Below are 17,733 nucleotides of genomic sequence, written 5' to 3'. Positions count from 1 at the left end.
ATTAGAACAATTCTTCTCTACATCAGTTTATTTAATAGTGGAGCCTAACATTATATGTACTAAATTTAAACCTACCGTGTTTATAATCCTGATATCTGCTAATACTATCCCTACACGTCCACATTGGTAGCCACATTGGATTATACACCGAGATCTAGCTGGAGTTATGAGGGGTCTGCCCTTCTTCAATGTCGGAGTGCAGGCCAAGTTGTCAGTTGTTTACCATCTCTCCTTACTACAGCTATTGGATGATTGCCATGTGAAAGAAATCGTGTGTAATAAAACTTTATCACCTATTCACTGATATTTTCCTCCAATAGTCTCCATGAGAGAGAGCAGAACTCCCTATTTTGCGAGATCTTGAAACTCTTTGTAGAGAGCTGGGGGGGGGGGGGGGGTTAAACGCCAGGAAAAGGGACATGCCCCCAAAATTTTGGGGAAATAATCTCAGCTAAATAGGGGTGGAACTTACATTTGGGGGCTTATTCCCCACAGACAGACAGACCTCCCGACCAATAAACACGCAGTAGTATTTTGCATCAGCCAATCACAGGGAGATCATGTCCTTGGTGTCGCCTTGAGAATGATATAGTACACGAGAGAGCTGCACAGGTTGTGCTGTTGTGTTGTCATGTTTCAGACAGGCGCACTGCCGGAGCACTCATGAAAAGTTAGTTTAAATAGGTGTGATCTCACTCTTTTAGTCGTAAGGATGCGATACCATTTGAAACCTTCTAGCTTCGGGACACTTGGCTGTCGGATCTGAAGTTAGGATCTTAAGAAACATGACACAAACGAGAAGTCTGGCTGGCCAACTCGAGAGACCATCCTGTTTTTGGGAATAGTTTTGTCAGCCCAAAAGCCTGTGGGTGTACGCCATCTTCTCCATAAGGGCCCAGGGCTCGTTTTTACACACTTAGAGACACTTTGATCGCTTGGTGAAGCTTGTGGTCCGGGGAGACACGTTGTGCAGCAGCGGTAGGATGTCGTGCAGAAGCGGAGCGCCTTGGCCAGGCAACCCTAGCTTACCCCTGAGAGCCACAGTACCATTCCAGCTTCACAAGAGAGCACACCTCTCTAAAGACACCAAGACGGGTAAATATGCATTCATATCATCCCAACGTGCATACCATTTGGTGTGTGTGTGTGCGTGTGTGCGTGTGTGTGTGTGTGTGTGTCGAGCGTTACACTTGCAGAAAGTGTGCTCGTTTCATTTTGAAAAGCTGATTGGTTTATAATTAATTCATTCATTCACCATCATGATAAACTGCATCAAACGTCATTACTTTTTTTAAATGGCAGATCATTAAATGGTGAGAGACATGTGCCATTTGGTACCACATACTCAATACACCAGCAATAACCCCTTCCCCCATTCCTACTCATGCGCATGCCCACATGGATCCATCATGATTACCTTTTCAACTGGATATTTTCCTAAAATGGTTTACTATCACTTCGACACTGCAGTTCTTGGCATATCCTCACTTTTGGTGGCACACATACCCTTTTGATGAGTATTTTCCTCTTGCAATAGTTCTAGGATAAAGTTGCATATTTTATCAATAAGGAATACAGGAAAAATACTTCTGCTGTGGTTTTGATGGGCTTTGAAAACACGGGGGTTGAGTGTGAAACATGCCAAGAATCTACTCTGCCCACAAAGCCAGCCTGTTAACCCTAGAACCGTAGCATAGTGGCCAGAGCTGGGCGGAACCATGAGGTGCTGTTGGACACCCAATCACCCCTTTGCACTCTGACCTTGTATCTGTGTTGCATGTGCCATCCCATCCCGACGCTCTGTTTAAAAGGCTCATTGTCTTTGCAGTGTTGTATCGTGAATTGCATTGTGTGCGCATGCATATGTGTGGGAACATGTGCTTGTATATGCAAGTGTACGCTTGTACAAGCAGATGTGTTGGCATGCAGAATGTTTCACTGTTGGCTAGACAGCATGGGCCCTTTTTTGGCTAAAGATGACAATGTCTTGCAATATACACACACAGACACACAGAGCTAACCAGCAGGCTCTCAGACCATGGGGGTTTTAAACAGTATTCTGGAAGCCATTTTGTGAGGCCTTTTAATTCTGGGTGGGGGGGGGGCAGGGGAGACAAAAACTGAATGGGTTGACAATTTTTCCAAACAGTAGCCTATGAGGGTCAAACGGCCATCCAACACGAAATGCAGTAACTCAACAGGAACCAACCCCCTTGACCCGGATGTGTTCTGTGTCTGTCTCCACCAGCCGACAGCCTATTGATTGTGTCCCACCCTCCAAGACCCTCCATCCGCCGCACAGTGTCTCTGGACGCCATCGTGGGCCCCTACCTGCAGGGCCAGTGGCCCAAGGACGCCGAGAGCCCCACCATCACCTGCGCCCATGACAAGGCCACACAGGTAGGACGGACTGCTGCCTCTCAGTGCCCATGAGGAGGCCACGCAGGTAGGAAGGACTTAGCTCCTCAGTGCCCTACAAGGCCACACCGGTAGGGAGGTCCCTCCTCTACTCAGAGGGCCAGAGAGGCAGGAGACGGGCGTTATGCTGTCATACATGATATCGTGGGGTTATAACATTTTGTGATGAAGAGCAGTCATGTGGAGTGGCAACAAGACAAGACTTTGACAAGACAGGCACGGTTCATACACGTTCAAGTGTCTCTTTTATGGAGTAGCCTTTATCTCGTCATCTCCCACCACAACTTCAACGAGAAGCCATATGTCAAGAGATGAGGTTCCTTGATAGATATGAATTGGGTTGCGGTATTTAATCTGAACAACTTTATAGGTCATAGCTTACAAGTAAAACAGGGATTTTTGATTAAGAACGTGTCCTCTCTAGAGATGTTTGTCTGTTCTGGGCTACTGTAGAAACATAGCGAGCTCTGTGGATATAAAGCTAATTCTAGATTCTCATTCTAATTGGATTGAATTAGGTGTGTGTGTGATTTTAAAAAACAGCCTTGGGTGTACACAACACTTGGAATTGTTATGTACGCACAGTATGTATGTGACGCATATCAAATCTTGTATAACATTATTATAACACATTTATGAACATTAATTTAAACTTGGCCAAATCCCTTCTGCCAAATTCTATACCCTCGACCTTTTTAATATTTTCAACTCATTCTTCAGTATCTCACTCACGTTACTCATTCACTACTCCTACAGTGTAGTTTTCCTGGTTTGAGGATTGAATGGTGCTTATCATGGCAGTAGCTCTCCATAAGCAGTGCACTGTGTGGACCAGTGGCTGCTGGTTGTTCCTGCCCCACCACGGCGGCGCTGGCCAGGCCGGGTGCCAGTGTGTGTCTCTGGGCTGCAGATGGTAATGTGAAGAGCTGCTCAGCTCCGCAGGTGTCTGGTGGCTCGAGGCCCAACGCTCCCCAGTGGGAAGCAGCCGACTGGAAACGCTTGTTTTTGTTCTCTTGGCTCTGTGCTGCTCCAACCACCACCAACACAACCCCCCCCCCCCCAGCCCCCCTCCCTCCAGTGCGTCTACCCAGAGCTGGTGCACCCAGGCCCCCCAGCGAACATCGCCAGCCTCCTCGGCCACACAGACCTCCGCCTCCATTGTCAAAAACGGACCCCTTCTGACCTCATTATACTGGCATCCCCTCCCCCCCCCCCCCCCCCCCCCCCCCCCTTCCCCACGCAGCGGCTTCCCCTCTTAGAGACACACACACACACACACACACACACACACACACACACACACACACACACACACACACACACACACACACACACACACACACACACACACACACACACACACACCGAGACCATCACCACGCTTCCCAGCACCTTTAACCCTCATCCCATCGCAGGCCAGTTCCTCTTTTCTTTCTTCCAATGACCACAGCTTCACTGCACCACGGCCTCTTAAGCAAACCCCCCCCCGAGTCACCTCCAGGACGGCCGTCATTCACATCACATCGCTGTATTTACTTCAGTGGCAGTAACAGTCTAGTTACCATAGTTTGATAGTGGATCCTTCTGATAAACATAGCAATATTACCGGTAATTCCTATCACCACCTTTCTTACGGGTTATCAGTGAAATGGACACTCTTATCTTAAGGCTGTGACGTGCACAGCGTGCGGCTCGGAGATGATCAGGGGAGATGTGGTGGTAACTTGTACACCGCGGATCGCCCCGTTAGGTGTTGAATAATGATCCGTTTCTTTCATATAGCGCCTTTCTCCCACTCAAGGCCGCTTTACGGTGTCGAGCACACACAGAAGTTTTGGGACGGATGGGGCCTGTGTTCGGAACGTCAGCCGGTGACGCCTCCCCCCACCAAGCGCTCCCGTGATGTAACGTGTCGCGCGGGCCCGTGTTTACGCTAGCGGAGGCTGTAACTCAACACCCGCCCGGCACCCCTCGCCCCCACGCCCCTCCTCTCATACTCATTTAGCCAGGAACAAGATGGCCGTAGTATCGTGTGCCAGCACCCCTCCCCCCCCCCCCCCCCCCACCCAGCACTGTCCTCCCACGCTGACTGGTGGAGGCAGAAATGCCCGAGCGGTGAGCACATGTTTGGCGTTGGAAGCGGAGGCTATATCGGGCGCGCCAGCGAGGCCCAAGCAAGGTGCCGATGGTGGGGTTGGGAGAGGACGACAACCGCCCGGTGTACGGCGAGCCACTCATGGCTCCTCAGTCGCTGCAGGAAGAGGCCTAGTCTTTGTCAAAGAGTGTGTGCGTGTTTGCGGAGGGGCAAGCGGCGATCGGGAGCGACAGGGGAATACCGGAACACACGGTTATGGTTTTGGTCGGGGAGCATGTGGTCCAGACGTGACCCCGTCTGGCGTCGTCTGCGATGGATCCGGTCGGTTCTGGTTCTGTTCCCGGAGAGGGTGTTCCCAAGCCGGTCTTGGCCAGCCTGGCCCCCCCCAAGGAGTGGAGATCCAGAGGCCATGCCAGGAAGTCGGTATGAGCGTTCCCCCGGCGGTGTGTGTGGCCTTCCGCGGTCACATTTGAATAACAACTTTAATTCACCTTGAAACGGGGTTTGTGTGTGTGTTTCTGTGTTTGTGTGTGTTGTGTGTGTGTGTGTGTGTGTGTGTGTGTGTGTGTGTGTGTGTGTGTGTGTGTGTGTTTTAGATAAAGGGAAGTCTCTTGTTGCTGTTCTTTGCCCAGCTGTTGGGACAGGTGTTGACAGCAGCTGTATGAACGGTTTTCAGGCATATATTCAAAGTAGCTTCACTCCAGAGAGTCAAGTTGCCTTCACGCCCCCCCCCCCCCCCCCCCGATCCAACGCTCTACGTCTAACATGTTTGCATTTGTTCTAGTTTTTGATTTTCTCATTGTCTCGTGGTTTTCAATTCAAATGGAAATATTTAAGTGCATAAACTTTTGATCCGTGCTGAAAGGGTCCAAATGGTTGGTGGGCCACACGGTTGGTGTTGAGGATCAACGAGCTACACATAATGAATGATTTGTACCCTCGAATGGGGCCATTCTGCTTTTGACGTGGGATTGGAAGATGTCGCCTCCCCGGTGTGCTGACCTTGTGTCTCCCTCCCTCCCAGACCCCCAGTGCCTGGTCCGAAGACGCCCCAGCGAAGAGGCCCCTGGGCGGGCACAAGCGGTCTGCGTCCTGGGGCAGCGCGGAGCACCTGAGAGAGGCAAGCGACTCTAAAGTATTTCTCTACCGACACACAAGTGCTACTAATTTGCTCAACCCTTTTACTGTGCCCAGCGGTACGCCTAGTGCCAAAACCTCTCCTATCATGTTCTTTCTGCCGGTCTTTTGTTACCGTCTTTGCTACTCTATGATCCTTTCGGTAATTTCTCATTTTTTTTCCCCGTTTCATTTGGTCCTCCATTTTGAAAATGTTAGCTCCGGTGAGGCCCAGCTCTCACTCTCCTCTCCCCTCTACTCTGCCCCCAGGTGGCCAAACTGAGGCATCAGCTGCAGAAGCGCTCCCGTCATGTTGCGCCCAGCGTGGGCTGCCAGCACCACCAGCACAACCACCCCCCCCTCGCCGGCCAGGCAGCGGGCATCACACAGGTAACCCACCCCCCACCCTCACCACCCTATATCCGTGGGGAGATTTAAATATAGCATATACTGTGATGTAGACCGCAAGGCTTGACATGGAGAAACACACTGGATTGTATTTAGTTGTACTCTTACCACCACAACCACTGTACAGAGAGAATGGACATGCCATTTAAATCGAGCGCACACTCTGTGTATATATATATATATATATATATCTTAAACAATATAGTGTGATCATTGTTATTGTCATACTATTCACAAATGAAACCCTTACACACGGGTGTGTCCCTTGATTATAGAAATTCACTTTGCTACACGGAAATAGTCTGTGTATTTGCCAACTTAATCCGGGCCCCAATGTTTTTTTATTCCGTCCGACTACTTCCCCTTTAATAGGAGTGTGTCACTACTTCTCCATTAATGGTAATGGCGTCACCACTCCTCCCTTTGATATGGGTTGCCGTGTTCTCCCCAGACCATCCCGCTCAACAGGCTGGCCTCCAGGATGCGTCGCAGCGTGGAGGGACTGAACCTGGAGCTGGAGGAGGTGTTTGTGTCTGAGAAGTCGGACGAGCAGGTAAAGAACCGACGTCCGTCCGTTTCCGGACCCTGAACCTGACCCCCCCCTCCGTCCTCCGTCCTCCTTTCACACGTGGTGTCATGTGACCTCCTGCTCCGCTCCTCACCCCTCTCTCCCCCGTTCCTCCCCAGATCCTGGACATCCCGGACGGGCACCGGGCGCCCGTCCCCGCCCTTCGGTGCAGCAGCGGGTCCCAGAGCGAGCCCTCCCCCACCCCTATGGACCCCTCGCTGTCCCCGTCCCCCTCCCCCTGTGCCCTGGACCCCTCACTGCTCTCCCCCCAGCACTCCCCCTGTCCCATCGACCCCTCCCTCCTGTCCCCGGCCCACTCACCCGGCGCCCGGGCCCGGCCAGGTCAGAGAGCCGCCTCCTCCCCCGCTCTGACGGGCGCGTTTGTTCTTCTGCGTCGTGCGGCTTTACCTGACCCACCGGAGCCCGTGCCCTTTCTTTTTGTAGATCCCGCAGAAGGCGAGAATCCCCGGCCCTCCGTGTCCACCTCGCCGCCGCCCCCGTTCGACCTGGACCTGACCCTGCTGAAGCCCTCCTCGTCGCCCCACGTCTACAAGACCTACTCCTTCCAGAGGCAGCCCCCCGAGGGATGCGAGCGGGTCCGCGCCTGCGACGAGGCCACGTGAGTCACAAGACCGGGATTCGATAGAGAGATACCTCATTCGACCCCTTTGGGGAAATCAGGTATCAAGGAGGTCACAAAGTCAGTCAGACCGTACAATTGACAAACAACAGAATGGACAAACAGTAAAAGTCAATAGAAAGTGAGCATTATTGCATATACTTGAAATTGCGTATAAAAAAGGATTATCCTTGATCGGTGGGTGTTGGCATCCTGAAATGACCCTGGTCACTCCCTCTTCCGCCCTCTCCCCCGCTCCTTCCCTTCTCTCTCCCCCCACTCTCTCTCCATCCCTCCGTCACCAGGTCTGCGTCAGCGGGGGAGCCCGTCGCACAAGCCAGCTGCCCCGACCCCAACAAGGTCAACTTCACCCCCCACGGTGGCTCTGCCTTCTGCCCCGTCAGCCTCCTCAAGCCCCTGCTGCCCTCCATGGATCTCCTCTTCCGGGGCCTGACGGTGTCCCCCGTCTCCGGCTGCCCCGGTCCGGTCGCCTCGCCCACCACCACGCAGCTGGGTCTGCAGTAGGGCTTCTACCGGAGACCGCCCGCCGCCTCTCGCGGCCTGGCCCCGTACACGGTCGCCCCGGCCGGTGGGGGGGGGACGAGGAGGAAGCGAAGACCCCGAATGCTTCTTTTTGATTCTTTTTATTTCAACACACCCCGCGTGTGTCCATCAGTCGTCGTCGCGCCGCGGCCGCTCCGACCGCCGTGCGCACGACGACCTGCGACAAAAAAATCATTTTCTAAAGTTGTGCGTCAGATCCACTTAGTTCGTAGATCTAGTGTTAAGTGTCCAAGGACATTATTACCTCAGTTGTGTTTTTTGTTGTTTTTTTTATCTGGCTGCTTGGTTCTTTGAGACGCCTTTCGTTGGATCGTTACTGGTGTGATCCCAGTATTCCCCCCCCCCCCCCCCAAACTAATGATCATGAGACTCGTGGGTGAAGTCCTTCTGTCCAGGAGGAGATGAAGAAGAGTGCTTGTTTCATATTACTGCATTTCTTACAAGGGGGTTTCTTTGTAACAGAAGAAAATAAAACAAGAGTATTGCAATATAATTTCGCTAGATGTAAAAAAAAATGAGACGGCATTCTGATAATGCCTCTTTTTAATATTGTTTTTGCTGCATATTAGGTAAGATTAAACACAATACCTAAAGCACTTAAAGAACATACAATAACTATCTTCACATGGTATGTTCAGACACAATTGATAAAGTATGTTTCGATGCCCTCACCGTTGAGTGACGGGTATAATTACTTGATGCATTTATTGTACTTTCAGAGAAGCTGTTTTTATTGACGTCCAGTTTGTTTCTCTTGTTTCTTTGTTTTTTTTAAACGATTTCTCTGAAGCTAAGGAAGCTGGTTGGGCCTATTTTGTACTCGGATAACAAGGAGGCTCTTTAGTTACTGGGTTCTGTTCTGTGTTCACCCTTTCATTGTTTCTAGTTGTCTCTTGGCAGAGTTGTACATTTCAAGGCAAACCGGCTATGGCTTCTTTACAGTGGCCTGCGCAAGATTGTATTTGCCGATCCATATTAACTAGCTTATAGGAATGCAATGATATTGTGTTTGGATTAGCCACTTAAATCGTCAGTGCCACCTAGCATCGGTTTTTCTATCACAGGTGCATTAGTTCCACATGTTTGCTGGTAGTCTTGTTCGAATTCCGCATTTAAGTGCTATGTGAGTACCGTTGATCATATCGATAATGACTGTTGTCTTCAGTTTAATCCTATGCAACACTTTCTTTGAACACGTTTTCAAACAATGCCAATATTCGAGCAGATGTACAATGAAAATGTGTGTCATTTGTTAATCTTTGTTTTTTCTGAAGGAAGGATGGTTATTCATATTAATATGAATTTGTTTTCATTGTTACATTATTCTTCAAATAAAACCAAAAATGAGTTATTGATTCTAAAATTTGTCAGAACAGTGTGATGGCCAATCGATACTGCTGCTTCTCATTGTTGTCATCCTTTACTTGACACGTGTTTTTTGTATTTGTTTGTGATGCTACGCCCTCCCTTACACTCCGGGCTCTCTGATTGGCCGGAAACGGTTATCTTTTGTCGTATTTGGACCAGTGACATTTCTCCACATTTTAAGCCCACGCAACGTTCTAACGTGGGGGCCTCAAACGAGCGTATAGTAGCCTTTACACTGCCGTTTCATATAACCAAAGCACAACATTATTTAATCCCAATTCCCAACACCTTTCCATCCAAGTTGTCTAGAGAACAAGGGATGTGTAAGTGTAACTATTGTGTATATAATAAAATATAGACCCAGTCTCCGGTTTTAACTGTCACTCGGGCCAGGCCCTCAGTGCGGGCTCCTCGCCGCCTCGGGGTCCTTCCCCATTCCCGCTTTGACGCCCTTTCTTCGCATTTCCTTCAATAAAAACACAACCGACCCCACGTGATGTCGGGTTCACACCGATGACGTAGAGCTGCTTTGGACGGAACTCTAATCCAAATGTTGATCCGAAAAAATGGCATTTGATTCATAATGCATTAATAGTTTATATGCAACGCAATAAACCCTGTGGTACGATTTGGGGTGTAGTGATCGGGATTGATGAAAACGGGAGTGAGTGGCTGTCTGAGGTGCTGACTCCTACCGGATTGTCATTGTGTGTCGGTGGTAAACCGGGAGATATCCGTGTTCGTGACATCGGCTATAGTGGAGCGGGACGCGGTGCCGAGGGGCGCAGGCAGCGGGACGGTATCGGTGTCTATACCCGGACTGAGTGACAGCATGGCTGCAGGGAAGGGAGACAAGTCCGGTGCCTCGGCAGTGCTGCAGAATGAGCGCTTACGGTTCATCGTGTGCTTCCTCGGGGTCTTCGTCTGTTATTTCTATTATGGTATACTACAAGAGACTATGTGAGTATTGATAAGCTCCCTGCCATATGTTGGTACATTTCAGTACCAGTATCATTATGTAGTATTAATAAAACTGATACTGCACCGGGTTGTATGGTTGGACGCACTGACTGGATTTACAATGCACGATTTCTTGAATACATTCTGCATGTAAGGAGTCTATATTGGAATAATGTGCAATCGTGAAAGGTTTCCAAATGTCTAAATGTCAGGACTCAGATGGCATGCTCATGCCTCAGTCCCTAGATGGACCGCGGCCGTTTCGGGTTACAACACTGCTTTACAGTCCTACCCCAGCAACCGTCTCTTTTATGTAATTTAAAATTTCTTTTATGTATTTTAAATTATTACACAACTGTGTGTTCGTCCTTTTCTTTAATGCATACCTCAAACGCTGCTACCCAACAGCTACCTGTGTCCAACCGACCGATTGTTAACGGCATTGAGTTATTCTTTTGATGCAGCACTCGAGGGGAATATGGACACGGGGAGAAGAAGGAGAGCTTTCGATTTGCACAGACACTGGTCTTCATTCAGTGCATCATCAACGCTATTTTTGCCCGGATCTGTAAGTATACTTAAATGTATACTTAAAAGTCTCAAAAGGCTTCCCCACCACTAAGGTGTGCTTTAATGTGACTACTACAACTCTTAATACTATACACACTATACAATTAAATGTATATGGATCATTTCATTGGTTCTTGTTTTATTTGTATTTTTTTTTATGTCTTCTCTTCGTCAGTGATCCAGTTTTTCGAGGGCTCCCGGGCAGACCACACTAAGAGCTGGCTCTATGGCCTGTGCTCGCTCTCTTATCTGGGAGCCATGGTTTCCAGTAACTCCGCTCTGCAGTACGTCAACTACCCTACACAGGTGCGTATGTCCTTCAAATAGACACGGCGCGGGGATCCAATGTAGCTGGCCAGGACTCGGCCTTATGCATTGACTCCGTATTGTAGTCTTATCTAATACAATATCTGATTTCAAACAGGTGTTGGGGAAGTCCTGCAAGCCTATACCCGGTAAGTCTCTCACTCAGGCTTTCGCTCTCGCTCTCTCTTGCCCTCTCTCTGTCTCACTCTCAGTCTTTATAATTTAAATTCTGAGTCATAAAGCAATAGCTTGGTTTCATAACTTGAAATTTGTGACCTGGTTATTTCACATGGCACCGGTGCATGTGCCAACGTGTGCTGGATTACATCACCGTGCCCTTTCCTTCCTTAGTATCAGGACGTTTCTTCTCAGATTGGTTATCTACCTGGACACACACACACACACACACACACACACACACACACACACACACACACACACACACACACACACACACACACACACCTCCCTCAAGGTTCCCTGACTTAGAAGCCATGGGGAAATCTGCCTAGTAGAGACGTCGATAATAATTCCCCTTTCACTTCAAATCTGTCATTTCCGAACGTGTCTCCCATCAGTGATGATCCTGGGCGTGACGATACTCAGGAAGAGGTATCCCATGGCCAAGTACCTGTGTGTGCTTCTGATTGTGAGCGGCGTGGCGCTGTTCCTCTACAAGCCCAACAAAGGGGGCGCCTCCACAGATGAACACCTCTTTGGGTTCGGCGAGATCCTGCTGGTGGGTGTGACCCCAGACTTTATTGACCTACATTTCCGTTGTCATCCGTTTTATCTTACCGCCTGCTCATGTGGAGAGGTAGGATGCACAGTGCCTTGGCTATGCGTGATCTTATAGAGAGCAAGAGATTCACAAGGGACCGTTTCACATGCTGTTCCCCCACCGCCTGCCCTAGCGCTACCTTTGCACGTTGTTGGTTAGCGAGCCGTGTTCGTTTCCTTCCGCACCATCGGCACTTATCGGCGCATCGTTAAATGTGCAGCCGTAACGCTCTAGTAACTGTCTGCTGTTGCTTTTTGTTTCTGCTGAAGCTACTCTCCCTGACCATGGACGGGCTGACCGGCGTGTTTCAGGATCACATGAGGACTCGCTTCCAGACCAGCGCCTACCATATGATGCTCAACATCAACCTGTGGTCCACATTGGTGCTGGGGCTAGGTGGGTTTCCTCCTGCTGTGTTTAGTATCCAACAAGGGTTTTCTTCGCTGTTGTTTGGTTATATCACCGCTGTGCCCTATACCTGCACCAATTCGATTTTCTCTGTGGAAATCAGCAGCCTTTGTGATGAGGGGGGACGGGTGTAGTGACGGTTCTTATTGAGACGGTTCAAACAGAAACCTCCCTTATTGAGAGGTTTCAATTTGCCACTAATGATTGAAGCTAATGATGTGGTACTCGCTCTACTACTTGCAGTGGTGCTGTGGACCGGTGAGATTTGGGAGTTCCTGAGTTTCACTGAACGCCACTCCAGCATCTTCTACAACATTCTCCTGTTTGGATTGACCAGCGCGTTGGGCCAGGTACATCTATCCGTACATGCTAATGTATAATCGGTAAACAACGGTCTGTGATCAAGACGCTGACTTCCTGAGATAATAGTCTTGCTTCCTCCACCTAATTTCTTCATCTGTGTGTCCTTGTCCCCACAACAGACCTTCATCTTCATGACGGTGGTGAGCTTCGGACCGCTCACCTGCTCCATCATCACCACCACCCGCAAGTTCTTCACCATCCTGGGCTCAGTCCTGCTGTTCGGAAACGTCATCACGTCCATGCAGTGGGTGGGCACGCTGCTGGTGTTCCTCGGTGAGGAGACTCGCGGCGTGCAGGCGACATGACCGCCGTGCTGGGAGGCTCACACCGTTTGGTTTAACTGAACTTTGGGGATTCATCCAGAGCATGTTACTTGCCTATTTTGATTTCATTTTATTTGTAGATGGTGAACGATTTCTTTTAAAACCATTCATATATATATATATATACCTTTTTTATTTTACATGTACATAGCTCAATCCAGAATTCCGATTGTGCCGTGCATTTAGATTTACATTCAGGTCATTTAGCAGAAGCTTCTATCCAAAGAGACTTACAATTGTTCAAATTGTCAGAAGAAAGAAACACAATATATCGCTGTTGGTACAGTAATGTCCATAGGAACAAATACCAAGCACTTGCGTGCGTGGTCTCGTTTATAACCTCCTAACCACATCTTGCTTCACTTTCAAGGTCTTGGCTTGGATTCAAAGTTTGGCAAGACCCCGAGAAAGCCAACGCACTGAAGAGCATCTGCAGAACTTGGAAGGCAACATTTCAGGACAAATGGACCTTAGTAGCCAGAATCACACTTCCAGCACCAAATTGTTAATTATTTTTCTGTTAGGAATCCTCTATTTCCTCTCTGTTCCTCTAACCTGCTCTTGACAGGTTTTATGTGCAACCTAATTGTAATGAAGAAATATATATTTCAACTCCGCCCTATGCTGTGTCTGTACTTGCAATATGTGAAAAGAAACTTGTACGAGGATAAGCCCGGTGCTGTCTACAATTCTCACAATCTCATGGAATCATAGAGAGCAGAACACTTAGTGTGGAAGAACCAAGGTGGAACAGAAAATGGGGTCCTTGTTGATGTTGCCTCCCAGTCTTTCCTTCAGGATGGACGGCTGCTGTTTAAAACAAGGCAAAGGAAACATCAGCCAACACGTTTGCCTGGTGAATTTATGATTTAGACCATACCTGGTTTACATTTATTCTTTTTTTTTAACATTCACATTGACAGAAAGAGCTTCTGAAAAACATTGAAGGAGTTGTCACCAATAAAAAGTCCCTGAAGATCTATATTACATATTTGAAGTTGAAAGTAGATTGCAATTTATAAAGCCCATCATTGAATGTAGCCTTTTGTGTCATGTGCATTGTTGATGTTGAATTAGTTTGACATTTCATATGTGAAAAAAAAGAAAACAATCATAAAAGGGAAATTTTCTTATTTTAATCCAGCCATTGCAATGGTTTTCTTCATTGGATTGTACTGTATTTATTCATGTCAAACAGTGACGCCTGCTTTCATGTCGAGATTTGACAGCTACTATGAGACTCAAAATAGTCGGCCTATTTTAAGGGCGTTGGAGCCGATTGTATAGGCGTAATGCTATGTAATTCCATTATATAAATTGTTTGAGGATTCTCGTTCTTACAATTCTGATAGAAGGTTTTAACAACTAAATTATGAAAATATTTGCATATAACGGAATTATTAATAGGGGCCACCATCAAGCATGTCTGAACCCCTATAGAGCACAAGTACACATCAATGCACCTTCAGTGCTGGTAACGTGTCAAACTTGTTGGATTTTTGAACCACTAAGGGACGCAAATGACTCGAATGGATTATTTTTACGTTTCGCGCTTTTCCTTTTGACCCTGCCCCTCTGCCGTAGTGGTACATAGACCAGCCATTACAGGTGCAAATCGTGTTATTGTACATATTGGGAGAGCTAACAAGGACAGCAAACATGTTGGCCACAGTCAGCAAGCAGCTTAGGAGCCATCCGGCGGTGAGTATAGTTTGCAAATAAAATACCTATAACGTATGTAGACTAATATGAAGTCTTTATTTGACAAACGACCCTCGCTAGGGAGGCTTTAGCACCGCGCCCGACGCTAGCGTCGAGGCTACCTGGCTAGCTAGAGGTCAACACTTGACCCGTTCATTTCCGGATTTCTACAATTGCCTCTCGGATTATGTATATGAATTAAAGTGTCGAATCGTTCAATTGGACGTGTCAGAAACTCCTAAACGGCAGAGGAAACCTGTAGGCCTGTACGCTATGTGTTCAGGGATTGACCGCAGTAGCCGCTGGTTAGCCACCGGGACGCTAACTGACAGGCTGCGTGCCGACCCGGACACAAGTCGCACATTTTACCCACGTTTGTATTATTTCGTGGAAACCAACCGATGTCGACTTTTTACATTTTTAAAGTTCGATTTTAAAAGCGCAAGGCACATGGTTATATCTGACACTCAAGGACGAGAGAGGTGAGGCGAGGACAAGGGTGCCGTGTGACGTCGACCTACGGGAACCTTCCATTTAATTCTCTTACGGACGTTATTACATAACGTGTACTTGGGTGGCTGTATAAATGTAAACTTTTAACAACCAAATATCACTTTGAACAGTTTTGCATGTTATGTCCGAGAGATCACCAACTCCGCGTTGCATGTCGAAGTTTCTTCCTTGATATTTCAGGGACTTTGTTTTCGTGCACTTTACGGGGCTAGGGTTAATGGTTGGCACCGTGTGACTGATGTTAATAACTGTTATTAATCGTTCTAATGCACTTTATATCCTTTCCCACAGCTGATCCCCCTCTTCATCTTCATCGGTGGAGGCGCTGCCATGTCCATGATGTACCTGGCTCGTCTTGGCATGGGCCCCCATGTCTGGTAGGCCTGCTGACCTCTCTCTCCTACACTAATCATCCAACCTCTCTCTCCTACTTAAATCATCAAACTCCCACTCCAATCATCCAACCCCTCAATCCTACACCAATCATCAAACCCCTCACTCCTATACCAATCATCCAACCTCTCACTCCTACACTATCATCCAACCCCTCACTCCTACTCCAATCATCTAACCCCTCACTCCTGCGCCAATCATCCAACCCCCACCACGATTCATAAAGCAGAGAAGGCCGATTTCAGGGAAAGATGGCTACATACTTTATGCATGGGATGCCGATCACATTAACATCAGGACAGCCTGATGTCTCTAAGCGATGCACTGACACCGATGGCGTGACTTGTATTGACTGCATCTCCCTCTGCAGCTGGGATCGCAAGAACAACCCTGAGCCATGGAACAAAATGGCGCCAACTGATCAGCAGAAGGTGAGTTCCGCTGACCCCCCCCTATCCTTCACCCAGTGACCTGGTGTGCACTGGAATGTCATGAAACTTTTGCACAATTCCGATTATGTTTTGACCAATCATGTTGCTGGGGCGGAGCTGTGAGATTCATCTCACTGGCGCGTGGGACTCCTCAAATCACATTCAAATCTTTACCGGGTCACCTATAGTGTAGAAGACATGGCTGGGGATATTTCACCATTGTTGAATTACACACTTTCAAAGTAGTCCATACATTTTTTTTTTTTTTTTTTATTGAAGCCAAATCCCGTCCCATATTCAAATATAATAAAATCCTAATTATGGGTCTGTTGAATGACATGGATTAAAAAGAATAATGCTAAAATAATATACAGATATGTATCCAGCTGTTCTGACCTTTCTATAAAACATAAAATAAAATAAATAAAAAAACTTGATTATTTTTGTTTTGTGATCGTTGGACGCTAAAATCGAGATCGAAATGGGATAAATGGCCCTACCACTTGGTCTTCTCCCCATGTTCTCTGGCCATGCTTTCACCCCCTGGCAGCGGGCGCTGGTCCAATGTTCATATGTTCATAGTGTCTTGTTGGCTATGTGTGATTTTATAGAGAGCAAGAGATTCACAAGGGACCGTTTCACACGCTGTTCCCCCAACGCCTGCCCTAGAGCCACCTGTGCATATTGTTAGTTAGCCCGCAATGTTCATTTCCTTCCTTATTATCTTATCGGTACACTATCTGCTTTCTATTCAGCATGTGGCTCAGGTTGTAGAGCGGGTTGGCTGGTAACCAGAAGGTTGCTAGTTTGATCCCCGGCTCCTCCTGAGTGTCGAGGTGTCCCTGAGCGAAGACACCTCACCCTCACTTCTCCTGAGGGGCTGTCTTGTCGCCTTGCGTGGTTGACACCGCCGTCGGTGTATGAATGGGTGAATGTTAGGCGCTTGGAGGGACCACTGGTTAGAAAAGCGCTGTATAAATGCAGTCTATTTACCTTGTATCATTTATTCCCATCCCCCTCCAGTTCTACACTGTGAACATGGACTACAAGACGCTGAAGAAGCACGGACCCGACTTCTAAATACCACCCGTGGTCTCCGCTGGGCGGGTCCTTTGCCGAGCCAATCGGTTCCGTCTGCACAACCACCCTCCCTCCCCCCCCCCCCCCCCCCGTACTCGTCCTCTCATCTTCACCCTCATTCCCTCTGGGGGGGGGGACCCGCCCACCATCAGCCTTTCTGTTCCTCTGGGTGCTTTTTGGTTCTTCTGGGGTTTGCTCATCACATACCTTTTTGACTCTGAACCATGTCATCAATTCAAATTTCTCATGGTTGTTAATAAAAGAGGAGGTTTATCTCCAATGTACAGGGAACAGATTGTCTTGGTTTTTTGTGAGTAGTGGGCTTATTTATTTATTTGGGAACGGAAACCCGTCTGTAGTGTCAAGGGTCATGTGCAAAACCCTAGGATCTTAATCCGTTTTTTTCAAATAATATATTGCTATGTTTATTAAGACATTACATGTGACCATCGTCCAATAACTAGTTTTTGGCCTCACCACTTCTTGAATATAAACGGTATGGTGCAGCATGACAGGAACACCAGTGAAATATGGCGCCCTCTGTTGGCGATTGTTCAAGTCCAGTAGCGTTAATGCCGCATTATCAACACATATGCAACAATACGTGCGGCCTTGTTGCCGTGCCAGTGCCAGTTGTACGTTGGTGCGTGCCAGTGACAGAACGAGTTGGTTTCCTGTGATCACAGCTTTCGTGCGAGAAAAATTAATGAAAGACACGTTTGCACACAGTCGAAAAGGTTGAGCTATA

The 17,733-nt window shown here is 48.1% G+C and overlaps 3 protein-coding genes across 3 annotated transcripts; all 3 read left to right on the top strand.

Annotated features, from left to right (window-relative positions):
- The first annotated feature begins 881 nt into the window (after positions 1 to 881).
- On the top strand, positions 882 to 7,977 carry fam117aa (family with sequence similarity 117 member Aa). Its single transcript, XM_079747002.1, has 8 exons — positions 882 to 1,095; positions 2,249 to 2,400; positions 5,538 to 5,633; positions 5,900 to 6,019; positions 6,489 to 6,590; positions 6,725 to 6,947; positions 7,050 to 7,224; positions 7,530 to 7,977. The coding sequence occupies exons 1-8, from the start codon at positions 984 to 986 to the stop codon at positions 7,747 to 7,749; spliced, it is 1,200 nt and encodes a 399-aa protein (XP_079603128.1). The 5' UTR covers positions 882 to 983; the 3' UTR covers positions 7,750 to 7,977.
- A 1,682-nt stretch (positions 7,978 to 9,659) lies between these two features.
- slc35b1 (solute carrier family 35 member B1) lies at positions 9,660 to 14,006 on the top strand. Its single transcript, XM_079747005.1, has 9 exons — positions 9,660 to 10,116; positions 10,581 to 10,684; positions 10,862 to 10,992; positions 11,111 to 11,141; positions 11,571 to 11,731; positions 12,043 to 12,169; positions 12,425 to 12,531; positions 12,664 to 12,817; positions 13,238 to 14,006. The coding sequence occupies exons 1-9, from the start codon at positions 9,989 to 9,991 to the stop codon at positions 13,288 to 13,290; spliced, it is 996 nt and encodes a 331-aa protein (XP_079603131.1). The 5' UTR covers positions 9,660 to 9,988; the 3' UTR covers positions 13,291 to 14,006.
- Positions 14,007 to 14,438: 432 nt separating this feature from the next.
- ndufa4a (NDUFA4 mitochondrial complex associated a) lies at positions 14,439 to 17,276 on the top strand. The gene is made up of 4 exons (XM_079747010.1): positions 14,439 to 14,568; positions 15,373 to 15,458; positions 15,845 to 15,905; positions 16,929 to 17,276. The coding sequence occupies exons 1-4, from the start codon at positions 14,527 to 14,529 to the stop codon at positions 16,983 to 16,985; spliced, it is 246 nt and encodes an 81-aa protein (XP_079603136.1). The 5' UTR covers positions 14,439 to 14,526; the 3' UTR covers positions 16,986 to 17,276.
- The last annotated feature ends 457 nt before the right edge of the window (positions 17,277 to 17,733 follow it).

The sequence above is a fragment of the Pollachius pollachius genome, assembly GCF_949987615.1.
Source record: "Pollachius pollachius genome assembly, chromosome: 11".
NCBI lineage: Eukaryota > Metazoa > Chordata > Actinopteri > Gadiformes > Gadidae > Pollachius > Pollachius pollachius.
The sequence above is the reverse complement of the archived record's forward strand: the minus strand, read 5'-3'. Positions and strand labels throughout refer to the sequence as shown.

What these genes read in the sequence shown, in the direction of transcription:
- fam117aa (XM_079747002.1), top strand. Translation starts at nt 984, where the DNA reads ATGTCGTGCAGAAGCGGAGCGCCTTGGCCAGGCAACCCTAGCTTACCC. An exon ending in CTCTAAAGACACCAAGACGG is followed by an intron (nt 1,096 to 2,248) that starts GTAAATATGCAT and finishes TGTCTCCACCAG; the next exon opens with CCGACAGCCTATTGATTGTG. An exon ending in GCGCGGAGCACCTGAGAGAG is followed by an intron (nt 5,634 to 5,899) that starts GCAAGCGACTCT and finishes CTCTGCCCCCAG; the next exon opens with GTGGCCAAACTGAGGCATCA.
- slc35b1 (XM_079747005.1), top strand. Translation starts at nt 9,989, where the DNA reads ATGGCTGCAGGGAAGGGAGACAAGTCCGGTGCCTCGGCAGTGCTGCAG. An exon ending in GGTTCGGCGAGATCCTGCTG is followed by an intron (nt 11,732 to 12,042) that starts GTGGGTGTGACC and finishes TTTCTGCTGAAG; the next exon opens with CTACTCTCCCTGACCATGGA. An exon ending in CACGCTGCTGGTGTTCCTCG is followed by an intron (nt 12,818 to 13,237) that starts GTGAGGAGACTC and finishes TTCACTTTCAAG; the next exon opens with GTCTTGGCTTGGATTCAAAG.
- ndufa4a (XM_079747010.1), top strand. Translation starts at nt 14,527, where the DNA reads ATGTTGGCCACAGTCAGCAAGCAGCTTAGGAGCCATCCGGCG. An exon ending in GGCATGGGCCCCCATGTCTG is followed by an intron (nt 15,459 to 15,844) that starts GTAGGCCTGCTG and finishes CTCCCTCTGCAG; the next exon opens with CTGGGATCGCAAGAACAACC. An exon ending in CGCCAACTGATCAGCAGAAG is followed by an intron (nt 15,906 to 16,928) that starts GTGAGTTCCGCT and finishes ATCCCCCTCCAG; the next exon opens with TTCTACACTGTGAACATGGA.